The sequence below is a fragment of the Onychomys torridus genome, chromosome X, assembly GCF_903995425.1.
Source record: "Onychomys torridus chromosome X, mOncTor1.1, whole genome shotgun sequence".
NCBI classification, from domain to species: Eukaryota; Metazoa; Chordata; class Mammalia; order Rodentia; family Cricetidae; genus Onychomys; species Onychomys torridus.
Window position 1 is genome coordinate 123,093,801 of NC_050466.1, and position 19,041 is coordinate 123,112,841.

Genomic DNA, 19,041 nt, shown 5'->3' on the forward strand with positions numbered 1-19,041 from the left:
TGCATGTCTTGTGCATGCTGTCAGAATTGGTGTGTTCTTATGTGCAACAGCACTTTTGTATCCAGAGCACAGTTTCTTTGAAGTCCTTTGTTACTTCTGACTTATAATTTGTATGTCCACTCTTCCTTGAAGATCCATGATCCTTGAGGAGAGGAATATGACATAGGCATCCTAAATGGGATAAGCACTTTGTAGTCTCTTATCTTTGCATGTTGACCACATGTGGGTTTTGGTGTTGATTGCTATCTACTGTAAGAAAATATCATCTGGAAAATATCATCATCATCATCATCATCATCATCATAGTAGAAATATATACATGGCGATAGAGTTTAAATGAAGGTACTCTATAATAGGGGGATAACACCCCAACTAGATACCACAGCCTAACACACACACACACACACACACACACACACACACACACACACCAAAAAAAAAAAACTCAGTGTAAAGGAATGGATTATCTATTTTGGAATTTTTGGTCAATGGGATCCCATAGATCCTGAAGAACATTATAGACTATTGCTATTGCTCTTGGTTATTCTGCAGAACTTGGTGCTAAGAATTTATTGCTGAAGACACCAAATAACTTGAATCATAAAACATGGATAAATTAAGCAGGTACTAGCCTGCTTTCATAGTGATGGAAAGTACTATATAAACTAAAATAAGAGAAAAGTGATGATCAACATTACCAAACTGTGAACTCTGAGAACTACAATAAGGACTGGCCTGGCAAGATATAGCTACTGGTAAAATAGTGGCACAAATGCCATAGGTGTAACCAATCACTTTCTGCTTTGGATCAAAGGTCTGCTTCATGAAATGGAATTCGTACCTGGAATCATTAATGGGCACAAGAATCTGTGGTTAGATAGTTCATAATCCCTTGGAGATGACCTTATGTTCTTCTAAATAGCCATAGTATTAAAATGAGTCCTAATAAGTTAATGCTATACCCATAGAGCAGTGCATTTCTCAACCCTCATCAGAGCACAGCTATGTTGATGATTCCCAAATTTCTATGTAAATCTTTTCATGGGCTCAAGTGTGTGGAAAATGATCCTTGTTTCTTTCTTAGCATTCTATTGGTATTTTGTGCTTATAAACTATTTGCTTATGTCTTTAGAAGCCCTGCATTGTCTTAGTTTTCTTCAAGTTTCTTCCTCTTTTATGGGCACTTAGATTTATAAATATGCCACTTTTTAAAAGCATTTAGGAGACAAGTTGATTATAAATGGAAATTAATTTACTACCAGTTTAGCCAAAACATGGAAAGACTTCTAGATTCTTTCAGTCCTTCTATTCTAGAGTTATAATGTTATAGAAAAGATGAAACCAAAGTCAGGAGATATACATAGGTTAAGATATCAGAACTGTATGAAATATTTTTCTAGGAGGCAACTTCCTCCTCTGATTGGCACCAGCACTTAAGCCTTTCCCTATATTGAGCACAGGATTCTTGGGGAGATGATAATTCTTTGGGATTCATTGTTTCAGTTCTCTGATAGCCAAAGGGAGAGGCGCAAGTGCCTGTATAGTATCTCCTCTCCAGCTAGGCCCATTACACCTCTCTCTGTACTTCCCTGAATACCTGGTAAACTTTTGACTTCCCTTTTAAATTTCAGCACTGAAAGGTGCTGGGAAGCTATGAGGGGGTGGGGGCAATTTGTTGCTTGGTGAACTTTGCTGTAGGATTATAAGACAGAGTGCCAGTTTTTTATTGTTGGATCCTGACTGTCAGTACTGTAGGTGTTTTCTTTTGGTCCCTTGGAAGGGATCCTGCACCCTCCTGCTTTTGGGGGACAGTGTATTTGAAGTATGTGGAGCGAGGCAGGCTTATAGGTCCTGCTGTCAGCATTCTAGAGGCCAAGCAGGGAAGGAGGAGACTGAGACATTCCAGACTTTTTTTTTTTTTTTTTTTTTTTTTTAGTAAAATGTCAAAACTCTGCCGAAGTAAACCTCACATCTCCTGCCAGACTAAGGAAAGGGCAGGCTGAGTGGATCTGTAGCTTTTGCTAGTCTTCACGCAAACTTTCATCTTTGTGTCACTAAATGAGCTCTATGTTGTTGGCTTCCTAATCCAGCTTCCTCTGGTCTGTTGTTGGTTACTGAACATCTGTCCCTTTCTAGCTTCCAAACATTTGTCGACAATCTCTTAGTTGCTGGCATCTATTTGTTTCATTCTCTTTGTCTATGTGGGTTTAGGCCATTTTTATTCTTTTTCCTTCCAGTGGGATATTAGAAAAGCAGAGATGAAATATATATTTAAACCACTATATTTAACTGTTCTTACTCTGCAGGCCTCTGAAATGTTTTCTCCCATCTTAACATTATTGAAGTGTTCTTTTCAAGGTCACTAAAAGAAGACCTTGTTGCTAAATATAAAAGATGCTTCTTTGTTTCATCTTTGCCTTTCATCTTATTGGTATCTCAAGAGCATGTGTCCCTACTGGCCACATTTACTTGCAATCTCCCTGTTTTGGCTCTCATAAAAATTCCTGTTACCTGTCTATTTTTCTTTTTCTTTTATTCTTTCATCATTGAGAGCAGCTCTTCCTTGATCTATTTCCTTAATGATACTGTTCTTCCTGATTCAATATTAGGACAGTTTCTTCTCCCTGCACACAGTTTTCCTTACAAATCCATTAGCTTTTAAGGCTTCAATTTCTATTTAATTATGATCAAATGCTATGTTGATGATTCCCAAATCTCTATGTAAATCTTTTCATGGGCTCAAGTGCATGGAAAATGACTATCCATGTGATACCACTTGGAATCATCTACCCAATATAAATATCTTTTTCTCTGCTCTCTCACAGAATCTGAAATTCATCCCTATTCTTATTCATTGTATTGCATTAAGGTACTATCACTTTACATAAAATGAAATTTTAGCTGGGAGACATATACCCCTCCAACACATTTGATGATCAAGGCTTTGAAATATTGCCATGAGATGCTAATGTATAAACATAGAATTAGGGTATATATGGTATGCTGAGAGCATTTGTAGTTATCATTACATGCATCTCAGTTATTTGTTTTGTAAGAATTTTATGAAGGGGACCAATGAGATGGTTCAGAAGTTAAGAGCACTTTCTGTGTAATCATGAAGACTAGAGTTAAGATCCTACCACCTGGGCTGGAGAGATGGCTCACAGGTTAAGAGCACTGGCTCTTTTTCCAGAGGTCCTGAGTTCAATTCCCAGCAACCACATGGTGGCCCACAGCCATGTATAATGAGATCTTGTGCCCTCTTCTGGCATGTAAGCACACTTGCAGGCAGAATACTGTATACATAATAAGTGAATCTTTTTTAAAAATGATCACACCACCAAGTGGTGGTGGCGCTCGCCTTTAATCCCAGCACTCAAGAGGCAGAGCCATGCAAATCCCTGTGAGTTCAAGGCCAGGCTAGTCTACAAGTGAGTTCCAGGACAGGTTCCAAAGCTACACACAGAAACCCTGTCCCAAAAAACCAAAAAAAAAAAAAAAATTCACACCACCCACACAAGATAATTGACTTACCAATGCCTGTAACCCCAACTCTGGGGGGTACAGAGACAGGAGGATTGCTGGAATTGTCTGGATTCCAGTACACATGAAAAACATGGACTCCAGGTTTGGGGAGAGATCTTATCTCAAAGGAATAAGTAGTGGATAATGATAGATGAGGACTCAACATCCTCGTCTGGTGTCTGCATGAATGCATAGGCTCATATACCTGCACACACACAAATAAATAGATGAATAAATTTTTAAAAATTTTTATGAAGTAGAATTAGTGTCAACAAATATTCAATTATGTACTGTTTTGATATACAGTGTTATTCTCCAACATATCTATCAATTTCAGTTCCAATAAGATATGTACATCAACACTGAGATACAGCTCCACACTGTTATCCTCAGTAGCCTGAAGAGTTCTCCTAAACTTTTAGAGACCTCAATCCAGACCAAACCAGGATTCATGGATTTGATGTAGAAAAGAATTTCAAAACTAGCCAGTATGATGAAGCAGAGTTGGAGATTTTGTTAAAGATATTTTAATATGACATTAAGCACAAGGGTTAGGAGAAAGAGGCACCCATGGAAACGAAGGCACATCCAAGAGCATGAATGTGATCTTCCCTAAGAGAGTTACAGAGAGGAAAACACACCTATATATGGATATGAACTCCTCAAGGGAGTCACAGCAAATAAGACATACACAGAGTATATAGGTGTGGGCTCTTAAGGAAGAGTCATAGAAAATAAAGCATACCAAAGTTGTGGATATGGGCTCCACAAGGGAGACATACATATAGCATTAACCATATATACCTTTGTGGTGGCTCTTAGTTACAGCTTTAAAGGTTGCTAGCTAAGAAACCTCTCTCTCTCTCTCTCTCTCTCTCTCTCTCTCTCTCTCTCTCTCAAAGAACTGAGGTTATATGGTGGCTCTGGAGATGCCTTGGACTGGATTCTCATCTGATGGGTAAAACCAGAAGACACTGTGGTCTTACAAGGGGCTTAATACATGCCTATTCTCTTTAAATGAGCTGGTGAGATTCTAGAAAAACAGGTTTACAGCTGGGAACTGGAAAAGTCAAGCAGTTGTTAATTGTGCTAAAATACTTTCTTCATTTCTGGCAAGAAGCCTCTGATATCTGGGTGAGAAGCCCTGCCTTTTTCATGTCCCCAAATTTTCCCTGTCTTTTTATCTTGCCTCATGTAGGCATTGTTTAGTTTAGACATAAAAGCTCCTACCTTATCTTTACTTGTACTTGTAATGCTTTTTATCTTAATTTTTATTTCTTCAATTTCTCATGTATTTGGATTTTTTTTTTGAGGCAGCATCTTGTTATATAGTCCAGGCTGGCCTGGAAGTCATGATCTTTCTGCATCAACCTCCTGAGTTCTGGGACTCCAGGTGTGTGCCAACATGCTCTGCTATGAACTTGCTCTTTAAAATCTTGTCAGCTATTTGTCTCCATAGGACATTGTTATTATTGCTGTTGCTGTTGCTGCTGTTATTTTTGAGACAGGGTATCAGTGTGTAGGCTTGGCTAACCTAGAGCTAACTCCCTAGTATGGGCTGGCCTCAAATCCTAGAAATCCTCCTGCTGCAGCCTCTTGAGTTCAGGTATTAAGGGTATGCACCACCACAACTGGCTTGTTTTCATGTTGTTTTATTTTTTACATTTACTTGTTTGTTTTTCATTTATTTACTATCCATTCATTTATTTATGTCTCTTTGTGGGTATGTGTGTGAGATCAGAAAACAACTTATGAGAGTCGATTCTCTCCTTTCACAATGTGAGTTCTGGAGATCAAACTCAGGGAGTCAGGCTGGGTGACAAACACCTTTACCCACTGACCCTCTCACCAGCCCCATTGTTTTCATATTTTTTGAATCAAAATTTTCAGGCGTGTGTGTGTGTGTGTGTGTGTGTGTGTGTATACAGTAAATTAGAGGAGATTTTTGACTGCTTAATTCGTCCTCTACATCCCTTCAGTTTTGTTTACACTCTTGTGCCTGTCACAGATAATGGTCTCTGGCAGAAGACACAGCACTACACTATCACCTGCAGCAGCCTAAGGAGTGCTTTTCAGAGACCTCCACTCAAGTGAAGACAAGGTTCTTGACTACAAAAGCAATTTCAGGCTGAGTCAATATGAAGCGGAATTGAGGTGTATTAGGAAGAAAGTTTAACATAGATTTGAACGTGGGTGTTAATAGAAAGAAAGGTGCTTGGGAAAAGGATACAATACAGCCAAGAGCATGAGTTTGGGCTTCTCAAGAAAGCCTTCCTCTTGAATGCCTTAGCAGTAGCTGAATAGAAGATTTTAGAGGCTTTTGAATTATATAGCTTGGGGTGTTTCAAAAGAAACGCCTCTACTCTGTCTCTTTTCTCCTTTTTGATACGTGAAATAATGGATTATGTCAGTAGGAGCCTTGGGTAAGATTGCAACCTGATGAGGCAAAACCAGGGGTTCTACAGGTTACACAAGAATGTTAAGACATGCCTTTTATTGTAAATGGGGTCGTTATTGTGAGATCCCTTAACAGTTGAAGGCTTATAGCAGACATCCCTTAATTTTCCTGCCCTGCTGTCCTGCCTCATTACTATGTCACTTACTGCTTATTCCTAGGAGACTTAAAAGATATGATTGACTTCCCTCCAGTATAGCTTTAAAACTGCTCTTAAAACATAAATGTAGACATATCACTCCTTTATCTAAATCTCTCCAATGGCTCCTATTATTCTTGGGTTAAAGGTCTAAGCTAAAAACAGAGCATATAACATCCTACATGATTTTGCCTCATTCTCTATCCTTTAAGCAAGTGGGAACATATTTAGCCTTTGTTAAGTATTCACCATGTAGGTCATGGCTTAAAAGTAACTTCCAGTCAGACATGGTGGCACATGACTTTAATCCCAGCACTCTGGAGGCAGAGGCTGAGGCAGAGGCTGAGGCAGGTGGATCTTTGAGTTTGAGGCCAGCATGGTCTACAGAGTGGGTTCCAGGTGAACCTGTGCTACACAGAGAAACCCTGTCTCAGGCAACAACAATAGCAACAAAGTAACTTCCTCTGGGAGAGTTGTCTTTGTATTGAGTTTATCGCTTATTTATTTATACTATCATGCAGTCTATTCCAGAAACATCTTTGTTTTCAGAAATAGTCAAGAGCTATTGTTTATAGATATGCAGCAGAGTATATGTTTTTGCTCAATTCTTCATTCCTTTACAAATGGCTCATATAAAAAAATTCTGTTCTGATTTTACTCTACCCCATGCCTCTTCTGTCTACTAGAACATACATAGTGTTTCCAAGCTAATGTTTCCTTCCATCTTGCCATTTGTATGCACAAGGACCTTCATTGACTCTGATTCAGAAGGTCTGATACAGGACTGAAACCTGACTATTTTTGTAAAAGCTCCCCCAGATAAGTCTGATTAATCATGAGGCCAGAAGAATTGCTGACACACATAAAATGTACACTTAAAATTAGGATTAAATAAATGGTTATGGAAACAGAGTTTAGAATCAAATGGATATGGATTCAATTAAATTTTGACTTTTACTGTTGTGTGTGATCTTGGCAGCTTACTTAGCTTTTAAATGTGCATGCTTCCTCACTTACAAAATGGAAATAACATCTACTACATAACATTGTGGTAAGGAGAAAATTAGATAATTTATGTAAGTTTTCATTTTAATGCACAGTGCCTTATGTATATGCTAAGCATTCCATAAACGTTAGCATCAGATTGTTGTTGTAAGTCATTCAGTTAGTCATTCAACATATATTTATTCACTATATGTCTAACATTGTTTTAGGAACTATAGAAGTAGATATAAGTGGTACAAAATAGGATCCTTATTGCTGTGTTTCTTCAAAGTAGTTGAGGAGATGAACCCAAGGATGTAACTCAGTTGGCAAAGTGTTTGCCTAGCATCCACAAAGCCGTAGGTTGAATCCCCAGCACATCCTAAATTGGATATGTTAGCACATGTCCATCTTCCTGACCCTCAGGAGATGGAAGTAGGAAAATCAGGAGTTCAAGGTTATTCTTGGCTGTGTAACAAGTTCGAGATTAGCCTGCGATACATGATACTCTATCTCAAATAAATAAATAAATAAATAAATAAATAAATAAATGGGAAAGAACTAGTTTGGGACATGAAATTATCACAGTATTATGCAATCAGAGAATAATATAATGAAATATAAATATTGTAAAACATAAAATAATGAATAGTATTAATGGGAAGGCATTAATTCAGCATGTTGGTTTGTCAGTTAGCATGAAAAAAGAGATGTAGAAAAACAGTCTTCAACTGCTCTTACCAAGCCAGCAGAGGTCTACTTTGATGCTGCCTGCCAGATGGAAAATGATGCAGAGGGGAAAAAATCCTGTATTTACTTCTCAAAATTAAGACAGGATGGAGGAGTGTGTTTGAGGGGTGAACATATGTGTATAAATATGGTACAACTCTTAATTGGTTCCTTATGATTAAAATTGAAACTGTTTCCATTGGAAAGGCAGAGATATGGTATTTTCACTTCCAAGTGATTTATTTTTACCTCGTTAAATCAGAAATCAAACACTAGATGAAGGTTCCAAGCCTATTTTGATGTATATTGATGTTTTTTTTTCTTCTTTCAGGGTCGCTATGGCAACTGCATCTTCTCAAGTACTGATTCCAGACATCAATTTTAATGATGCCTTTGAAAACTTTGCTTTAGATTTTTCTAGAGAAAAGAAACTATTGGAGGGGCTAGACTATTTAACAGGTGTGAATGTATTGTGCTTTCCTTCCCATTTTTTTCTTTCTGTTCTCTTTTAGTCTAAAGTAATCTGAAAAGGAAAAGATTTACAAAGAGAATTTTTTAGTAAGCCTTTACATAACACTTGTACCTTTTCAGAAAAGATCAGGTATATTCAAGGTAGTATGGTTGTAGACCACATGTACCTTTTTAGAAACAATATATTTTAGTTCATGTTACATAAAAGAAAATTGGACGTCTTAGGGGCTATGGCTCACTGGCAGGGATCTCAGCCAGTATTTCATATAATTCAGTCCTTGGTAGCCGCAAAAAATAAGAGTTTTATCAAAACAAAGTTGTCAATTTTTTTTATAAAGTATCATATCATTTCCCTAAGCTGTTAGGACTCTATCACGTGACACATAGGTGTCAGATGTGACAGTCTACAATTGTTAAACTGATTGAAATAAAGACTAATAAATATCCATGAGCAATGCAAAGAAAGTAAAGGATGAAACCAGCTTATTAAAAATTCTTGCTACTTTCAGGATTACTCAATGTTCATTTCTTGAGAAAAATCTACACACAACCTTATCGATTGAAGTGATATTGTTATTGTATCAATGCAGCTATGCCTTGTTATCTCCTTCCTTCCAGACACTGTATATTAACTTTGTATCATTATTCTTCATAACAAATCTATATGGCAATGCCCATTTTACAGGGGGAAAGAAATTCTTATTAATTTGAATTTTAAATACTGTCAAATGTCTAGGAAAAGATTATTTTGAAATAAAAATAGGTTGAAGTTCTTGTAACAAGAAAACAGTATTTTGCTTTGCTATATACATATGTGTTTTGACAGGCATTCTATAAAAGTGGAGAAATCATTACAATTACTTAGTCTTATATATTTGCCACGAAAGTGGTTGGGGAGAGCTTAAGGTCTCAGCACACTGTTTCAGTCTGTATGGTTCTTGCCAAAGTTTGTCAATTTCTCCAGAGCTGGGGATGTTGCTCAGTGGTACTGTACTTGTCTACCATGGGCTTGTCTAGCATAGGCTTAATCTCCACAGCTGAAAAAAAATAGTACAAGAAACAAAATCTCCTACCTATTCTGAAGAGACAAGGTACTTCCTTACCATTTTCTTTATGTTTTTTTCAGCCCCAAACCCACCATCTATCCGAGAAGAACTCTGTACTGCCTCCCATGACACCATTACAGTCCACTGGATCTCGGACGATGAGTTCAGCATCAGCTCCTATGAGCTTCAGTACACCATATTCACTGGCCAGGCTAACTTCATCAGTAAGTCATGGTGTAGTTGGGGCCTGTGGCCAGAGATAAGGAAATGTAAGGAAGCAGTAAGCTGCTCAAGATTGGCCGGTGCGCCACGAGGCAAGTGTTTGTAAGACATGTGAGGTTGTTTAGTATAGACTTTCATAGACAGTGTAAGCTCCCCAGGGTATTGTAAAACATTCCTGATGGCTGATAAGCCAGTTGTGTGTTTTCTTGCTGGGTAGTCATTGGGATCAGCCATAATGGTTTATGTAATCCTTAGCCTTTTCTCAGTCCATACCACTCTATTGATCTAAAGTGCTCCTTAATATTTGTTCCTGGGTAGCTAAGTTACCACTATTCCATGTGTGTAAACCTCTCTCCCTGAGTCTCCTCCCATTTCATTGTCATGATAAAATTATGTTTAGGGACCATCGCTTCCTTTATTAAACCTATTTGTGTCTATTAACATGTAGCTCAATCTTCTGCCCCTGTCATTCTTCTCTTTACTATTTCTGCATTTCTGCAAGGAATTCCAGTAAGTATAAAAACATGACAGAGCCAGGTACAGTGACTCACGTTGATAACCCCAACACGAAGGAGGTTGAGGTAGTAGAGTTGCAAACCAAACAAAAGCAGTTTCAGTGGATCCTAGCTACAGATGTTTAAAAGGCTGTTCTTCAGCCTTCATGTTCAGATGGGTTCACCTTCTGTTGAACTGGGGAGAGACCAGGCTCAGTAGGAACTTAACTGATTGACTGCACACAGTAGGCATTGAAGAGAAAGGTCCCCTCAGTTCACAGGAGGGAGGGGGCTGGAGGGAGGGAAAGAAATGGAAACTGTAATGAGTCGTTTTCTGTCCCACAGGCTAGCTCCCAAATAATGACACAGAGACTTATTATTAATTATGAAAGCTCAGCCTTTAGCTTGGGCTTGTTTTCAACTAGCTCTTATAACTTAAATTAACCTGTTTATAGTAATCTATGTTCTATAACATGGTGTTACCTCTCTTCCATCTTACACCTCCTGTTTCCTCTCCATGTCTCCTGGCATCTCCTGAACCTCTATTATCTCTTCCTTCTTCCTCTCTCTGCCCAGAAGTCCCACCTATACCTCCTGCCTAGTTATTGGTCATTAAGCCAGTCACAACAATATATCTTCACACAGTGTACAAATATCTCACAACAGGAAACAAAGCAGAAAGAAAGCTGAATTCAAGCAGTAAAGCTGCAAATTAACATTTTCTTTTACTTTGCACTTTGCATTGATGTTTATCTTCACAGACCCACATGAACAGACTTTATTCAAATATGCCCTCCTTATGGGCTTTTTCTATTTGGTGACAATTTATGGGCAAAATTCTGTTTTGTGACAATAGTGGGGAGGAGAGATAAGCAAATACTTGGGAGTAAAACATTAAAGAACACTTGCCTCATGAAGCTCCAATCTAAGCCACTTGACTCATGTAACCATATGTTTCTGGGCATCTCTTCAGATTATGGAATCACAAGCTCTAAGGCCTTACTATAAGTTTCCTCTTCCAGTTTCCTCTGTAAGTTCTGGAAGTTAGTGTCAAAGACAGGAACTATGCTCTACCTTCCTGATAGGGGAAGAGCAATCACCTCCCAGAAATTGAGAACAGGTCTGAGAACTGACAAACCTAAAAACTGTCACCTCTGGTTTCAAAGCAACAGAATCCTTCGTAAATGAAGGCCTAAAGGAGTTGCTGCTAATGCTACTAATGATAAGGTTATTAGTATCTTAAAGGAATCCTAATCTCTTCTGCCAGACAAGTAAACATCTCTGCTTGAACATTGCTAGTGAGGGCATGTTAATTTTCATGAAAACATCCATTTGATTGTTGGAGAGCTATACATTATCTCCAGTACTTCCTTGGAAAGGGACTGTTTCCCTTTGTAAATAATGACAAAGTAAAGCTGTGTGTGCCTTGCCATTCTCACACATATTCTCTCATTTAGTCCTCATGTGCTCTTAGCCTTCTAAAGAGATTATACTGATTCAAATTCCATATATGAAGAAGTTAGTGTTCAAGTTAAGTGAGTTTCCCAAGGATATAGAACTCCAAAATGATGGGGTCAAGATTGGAACCTGTGACTGCCAGACTTCAAGCTTGATGTTCCTTAATTAATCTTTTTGTGCCTCATTAACAAACTTATTCCATCTGTCACATAACAGTTCCTTAGGCATTTTAGGTAACTCATATGTAACTACTAAAGTTACATTTTTATATCTCAACATTTTCAGTTCTTTTGATGCTCCTCATACAATATGCTTTTCAGAACTTTTATCAGCTTAGTATTCTTTTTATGGAAAATCTTCTGTTGGTCAAAGTGGTTTTAAAATGTACTTTGTGTCAAAAGTGAATAAAAGTGGTTTGACTTCCCCAAAGGATAGATGAATTATGTCTTTTTTCCTCCTCTGAGACAAGGTCTCTTATAGTTCAGGCTGGCCTTGATTTTGCTGTGTAGCCGAAAGTGACTGAGCTTCTGATTCTTCTGTCACTACTGCCTGAGTGCTAGGATGTGCTACTACATCTGGTTTTATGTAGTACTGGAGAAGGACTCTAGGGCTGGCTTTATTAATACTGGGCAAACAGTCGACCAACTCAGGTGTATCCCGAGTCAGCAATGGGTTATGTTTCTTGTGCATAAGCCACTTCCTTCTTTTTCTGTACCTTATTTGGCAGGCACATTGACTACTGAATGTTCCCAAGCATATACTTAACTGAGAATCCTACATGATAAGTTCTATCTGCACTCAACTCAAACTCAACACCTTTGAATGTATGTCTGTTACATTTTGTCTCATTACCCTTGATTCTGCATCCTATCATGCCAGATCTTCTTAGATCTGGTTTCTTCTTTCCAGTACATTTGATTTTCCTCTCAGCCTGACTTCTGTGCTTTCATAAATCGACAGAAAAGTTCAGCAGGACAGGAACAAAAGCAAAGCCTTGCAGCAAAAATTCGGATGGCAATGAGTAATTTTTTAAAAGATGAATCCTCCCTCTGCAGTTCTAGCTGGCCTGGAACTCACTGTGTAGACAAGACTGGCCTTAAATTCAGAGATTCCCTTTGATGGTTTTTTAGCGGCACTCTTACCCTGTGAGGAAAAGTCACGAAACATAACAGAATGCACTAACAAGAGTTTTACCAAGACAAAGAGAAAGGGATAGATGTGATCAGGCCTGTGGGAAGGACATGTGTGAGAAAGAGGGTGGAGGGAACATGGGGCCTGCCTTTTAAGGGCCAGCTCATACCTGCGCACTCAGGCCCACATGGTTATTCCACGCATGTGCATAGATTACGTGGTCACGCCTGCACAATTATAAGACCATGTAGCCATGGGGCATGGGTTACACTGGATGTAAGAGCCGGAAATGACTAGACGGAGATGACTAAGTGTCCCACTAGGCATGCACGACCATGGGGGCGTGGTTAGAATTCCTATCATTCTTTCCTCTGCCCCCTAAGTACTGGGATTAAAGGCAATGGACAACCATTTTACTAGAAAAAAAATATTAATGATGCTTCAGATTCCCAGTTCTATCAGTCAGTCAGGCCTGCCACTGTTGAATGAGTTCCAGTGAGGAGAGCTACTTTCTCTTGAGACATTTTCACATTGTCATTATCTAAAAATTCCTTCATTGCTCGCTTGCTCCCTTCCTTCCTTCCTCTCTTTCTCCTCCTCCCCTTCCTCTTTTTTTGTTGAGGCAGGGAACCCTGGTTAACCTGGGACTCACAGCAATCCTCCTGCCTCAGACTCCCAGAGTACAAGGATCATAGGCATATGTTCCCCTACCTGGTCAAAATGTCTTTCTTGTTGGTTGAAGTTAAGTCAAAAGAGGTAGCTCTCCCTCCCTCTTAACCTTTCCCCTTTATTTTGAGCTTTCTACTGCCTCTTCTGAGATTTAAATGATCACAATTAATAAGGTTTCAGGCCATACTCCTAGTTGAATGAGAATTCCAACAGGTATTTCTCTTCCTGGCTACATTATCTTTCTGGTTCAGTGGTTTTTTTTTTTTAATTACAAGACCACTGGGCATAACTTCTGTCTGTAGCACATTGCAACAAAGATAGGACTTCATTACTTTTTCTTTTCACGGATGCAGTTGTGTCCACCACACATGTACACCTTAAACACATGTCTGTTAAATTTCCTTATTTGGGCATTTCCCTTTGAATAAGAAGTGTGCTTTCGTTACCACAATTCACCAAGTCTTACTGCTAACCACAAAATTGTGTATAAACTTAGGAATGGTAGCGAGGGAGGTAGTTCAGCAGGTAAAGTGTGAACACCTGAGTCCAGTCCCCAGAGCCTATGTAAATACATCTCAGCATGGTAGCACATTTAGTAATCCCAGTGCTGGGGAGGTAGAAATGCATAGATCCCTGGGGTTTGCTGGCCAGACAACCTAGCCTACTGGATTAGTTCCAAGCCAGTGAGACTCTACCTCCGAAAAAAAAAAAAGAAATAGATAGTGCCTGAGGAAGAACACCCAGGCTTCTGGTCTACACACACATACACACACACACACACACACACACACACACACACACACACAGAGAGAGAGAGAGAGAGAGAGAGAGAGAGAGAGAGAGAGAATGATTTTAAAATTTAAAAAAAATTGTAATACCAGCACAAAGAACACTCTGTACTTTTTACCCATATTTGCTTGCTGATGATATTTTACTTTTTCATCTGTTACCATTATCTCTATATTTTAAGAACCATTTGAGAGTAATTTGCCTCATTCACTTCTTTTCACCCCTAAAATCTTCAATGTAGATTTCCTATAAGGAAATGTCCTTTAAACTTGATTGTTTTTGTGTTTGACAGTTTCATACATGTAAACAAGAATATTGTGATTACTCTCTTCCTGACGCCCTCTCTTAATCTCACATTTCTATCAACCCGCCTCATCCTAATGAGGGCCTTTCTCAGAATGATAACTTTTGATTTTGTTTTGTGATCCATTTAGTTTAACCAGAGTCATCTGTATGACCATTAGTTTGGAACTGGCCATCTAAGCCCTGTGGGGGCATTAGAGGGTATATAACTTAAGGCAGTGATTATCTCTCTCCCTGAATCTGTCAGTATCAAATAGTTTATCAGTGAAGGGTAAGATTCCTGTACCCTTCCTCTATCCACACCTGACTGGTGATAAGCCAATCCTTTCTTTGGTTTGGTTTCTGGATTTGTTTATTTAATGTATTTGAGTGTTAGCCTGAATATATGCATTGCACCATCCCTGGTGTTCTATGAGGCCAGAAGAAGGCAAAAAATCCCCTGGAACTAGTGCTACAGAAAGTCATGAGCTGTGACTCAGTGCAGGCATCCACACCTGCTGAGTTCTGATTACACTGGCTGAGTCTTGCCCAGAAGATGGTGAGTCACAGCTCTGCTCCCCATCTTCTAGCTCTTACATTATTTCTGCCTCCTCTTCTCCAAAGTTTCCTAATCCTTTATATATCTGTCAACTTTAAGAAATTTAATATCAGAAGCATGTGGATCTCTGTGCGTTCAAGGTCAGCCGGGGCTACATAATGAGATTCTGTCTCAAAAAAAAATTAACAACCACATAATACTTTCATATAACTCTCCATTTGTATTCCAGGTTTGACAATTAATTCAATAATATTCATTTTAATATATAAAGAGTCCAGCATTGATCTTGATAACCTAGGACTTAGCATTACATTTAATTATAGTATATTTGGCTTTCTTTAGCCTGGTAGACTTCCTCAGTCCTTCTTTGTCTTTGATAGTCTTTGCCTTTTAAAACAATGTCCATTTTCTGGGTGTGATGGTACATACACATCAATAATTCTAAGCGGGAGGATTGCAGCTCAAGACCAGTCTAGGCTACATAGCACAACCCTGTTTCCTCTTACATTGTTTCTTAATTTGCATTTATCTGATGCTTCCTCACAGTTATATTCAGGTCATGCATTCATTGCTGGAATAGTGCATAGATGATAGACTACAATAATAACAGTGTGCTTCTTAGGATATCTCTGGATGCATGCAAGGTCCATTTATATTACATTTTTGGTGCTAGTTCTGATTATCTGACCAATACATTACCTGACATTTTAAAATTATGTATTTCTAGTTTCCCCCTCTTCCCTGCCCCCACTACCAATAAGCAATCTGTGTAGTGATGCTTTAAAACCATAAAAAAATCCTGCTTCTTCATCAATCCCATCTCACACCACTCTTACCCCAAGTGCATCAATTGATGATTTTTGTTCTATACAGACTTTATATGATGATTGTGAAATGACAGTTCTCCAGCTGAGCATTCTCCCACACTTATAAATTGTCACTCAATTATTCGTCTGTGTAGCAAGAGCCTCTCCACATTTCATCTTTTTATTTATTCATTAGTAGAGACTTGTGGATGAATTTTCATCAATGATTTATAATTCTTTAGTACCTTCATTTTTCTTGTGTCAATGTCCCAGATTTAGTCAGCAAGACCCTTTAAAAGCACCTCCAGGGTTTGTGTGGTATTTTCCTATTCTTTTTATAAGCATTTTGTTTTGCTTTCTGGCCTAACAAAAAATATTGCAGACTCATTTTAACTTTATCCTGCCTAAAACTTCAAGTCAGCTATTTTCCCAGGAGCCCTGGTTACTTTTAATAGGACAATTATATTAGAAACTAAAACCTTAGTCACATACATACACACACACACACACACACACACACACACACACACACACACACACAAACATACACGCGCGCGTGCACGAAATACACTTAATTATTATTCTTCTGTTGCTGTGATAAAGCACCATGACAAAGACAACCTACAGAAGAAGAATTTATTTGGGCTTCTGATTCCAGTGGCTTAGAGTGTATGACAGCATAGCTAAGGTATGGCAGCAGGAACATCAGGCTGATAACTCATATCTTGAACTGAAACAGGAAGCAGAAAGATTGAATTATGAATGGCACATGGCTTTTAAAAGTCCCAGTGACATACTTCTTCCAGCCATACCTCCTAAACTTATCCACATAGTGCTACCAATTGGGGACCAAGTATTCAAGCATGTGAGCCTATTGGAAGCATTCTCATTAAAACTGCCACATATACATGTGTATATAATCTACATATGCGCACATCTATATGCAAATATGGAAGCATGTATAATTGCCTGGGTGTATCCACGTGGGTTTACATGACCTCCTGAGGATCCCAGAATCTGTGAAGGCTCAAATCTCTACATGGAATGGTGTAGTATTTACATACAATCTGTATCCATCTTCCTGTATACTTTAAATTATTTCTAGATTTTTTTTTATACTGCCTTGTAAAGTATAAATTCTGTAAATAGTTATTCTATTTTTAGGGAATAACATGAAAAAAGACTGCACATGTTCAATACAGATATAATTTAGAAAATTATTTTTAGCCTTAGACATCTTGGCACATGCAGGGAGGCTATGGCTGAGGTTGAAGGATCACGAATTTGAGGACAGCCTAGTCTATATAGGGAATATCAGGCTAGCTTGGGCTACATGGTTATGTCCTGTCTCAAATCTTTAAATCTCTAATTTTTGGGGGCTGGAGAGACAGCTAAGTGATTAAGAAGACTATCTGTTTTTAGTGAGGACCTAGAATAGTTTTCCAGCACCCACATGGCAGCTCATACCTGTCTGTAACTCCAGTTCCAGGGGCTTTGACATTCTCTACTAGTCCCTGTGGGTACTGCATACACTTGGTGCACATATATACATATAGGCAAAACACCCATAAAATAAAAATAAATAAATCTTTTTTTAAACACCTTAAAATCTATAGTTGATTGAATCCTTGATTGCAGAACCCACAGATAAAGAGGGCTAACTGTACATATTTTAGAAGTCATACAGTGTTGTCTGAGAGGCTTTTCCAGAGGACCCCCCCCCACAACCAACCCACCCCAGAAAGAGAACTCACAATAAACAAAAGATGACTGAACCAAAGTCCAACTTGCTGAACCAATGAGTTTTTATTGGAGTAACATACAAGATTATGGATAAAAGTTTACTTGAAAAAACAGGGATAGCTTTAAAAAGCAACTTTTTTGCCCAAAATCCCACCCCAACGAGGGTCATGGCTTTGGCAATTGCAAGCCTGGAGTTCTGAGCACAGTTTGCAGGCAGTTCAATGCTCTCTCCCTTCACACCTTGGCTGGTCAAAGTCTCATAGTAGTTCATTCACTCCTTTATAAAACTGGGGAAGGGCCTTAGAGCATCTTCCCAGTTCCATTCTCCCAGAGGTGTGATGTTTTGTTCTCATGAGCCTCCTGCCCTTCCCTGGAGGGAAAGTTTGAGTGAGGGAAAACTGGCAGACAACATGCAGCCACAGCAAGATCACCCAATTCTAATTCATCTCCACGAGTTAGTTCTTGCCTTCTCTCATTCCATATGTAAGCTCTTTTCTCCATGGTAAGAATCTTATATCTCAACAACATCAATGCATTTTGCTCAATCCTGTCATGTGTCTAAAATATTTTTAGAATTGGTTTGCTCAGGGGCTGAGGATGTAGTTGCCTGGAGGATCACTTAACCAGTCTCCCCTTGACTGTATTTTTATGGTCAGTATCCCTTTAAGATGCAGTGGGTTTAATTTGTTTCAGTTTGCCTTTAGTCCCAGCTACCCTATTTTTTTGTTGTTGACTTGATTTTAACCTCTTGAATTTATGTGTATTTTTCAAATTTGAAATTAGAATTTATTGATTTAATTTTAATGAAAAATTCCTTAAAAGGGAAAATATGCAAAAAAAAACTATACTCAGAGAATTATCCTTTTCTCTGGCCATCCCTTTTACCTTTTTTTCTAGGTTGTCCTTACTATGGTTATTGTTTTTGTAAATCCACGAAAATGTAATATGATTTATTATTTACCTTTCACTCGAAATTGCTATATAATATATATGGTCTTTTATAATTAGAGTTTTTCAATTGACTATATTTCCTGGAAATCATTCTCAATCAGATCATAGAGAGCATCCTCCTTGCTCTTTTTATTAGTGGCTATATGGTACATGGTACTTGACTGTAAAGAATATCTGTAGCTGCTTTTTTAAAAATAATTTTTGGGAGACCCTATAGTTTCTTCTTTTTGATAAAATTTCTTCTGTGATTTGTTGTTCATACTATCCAACAATAATGCAGTTAGGCCAAAGCTTTGTTCTGGCCCTTATCCATTTTTCACAAGAGTCACTTAACAACCAATTCTTGTGCTACTTCTCTAGTACTTCTTTTTGTTTCCCATTATGATTTTTGTTTTTATTTGTTTATTGTATGATGCTTTGAGATAGCCTTGGCTGAACTAAGAAGTTGCTTTATAGCCAAGGCTGACCTTGAACTCCTGATCCTCCTGCCTCTACATCTGAGGTGCTGGGATTACAGGTGTGTACCACCATGCTCAGTTTATGTCTCACTTTCTAGTTATAATTTAGGCCCTTCCTACCTACCTCAAA

The 19,041-nt window shown here is 38.4% G+C and overlaps 1 protein-coding gene across 5 annotated transcripts in view; it reads left to right on the plus strand.

The window, feature by feature from the left end:
• The window catches only part of Mid2 (midline 2), a 110,423-nt gene that overhangs the window by 83,675 nt on the left and 7,707 nt on the right, over positions 1 to 19,041 (plus strand). For 3 of the 5 annotated variants that reach the window (XM_036174875.1, XM_036174871.1, XM_036174872.1), the window contains exons 6-7: positions 8,164 to 8,291; positions 9,430 to 9,663. In XM_036174875.1, coding sequence (XP_036030768.1) covers positions 8,164 to 8,291; positions 9,430 to 9,663 — 362 coding nt within the window. The remainder of the gene's footprint in view (positions 1 to 8,163; positions 8,292 to 9,429; positions 9,664 to 19,041) is intronic. The other 2 variants (XM_036174874.1, XM_036174873.1) reach the window with 1 other exon arrangement.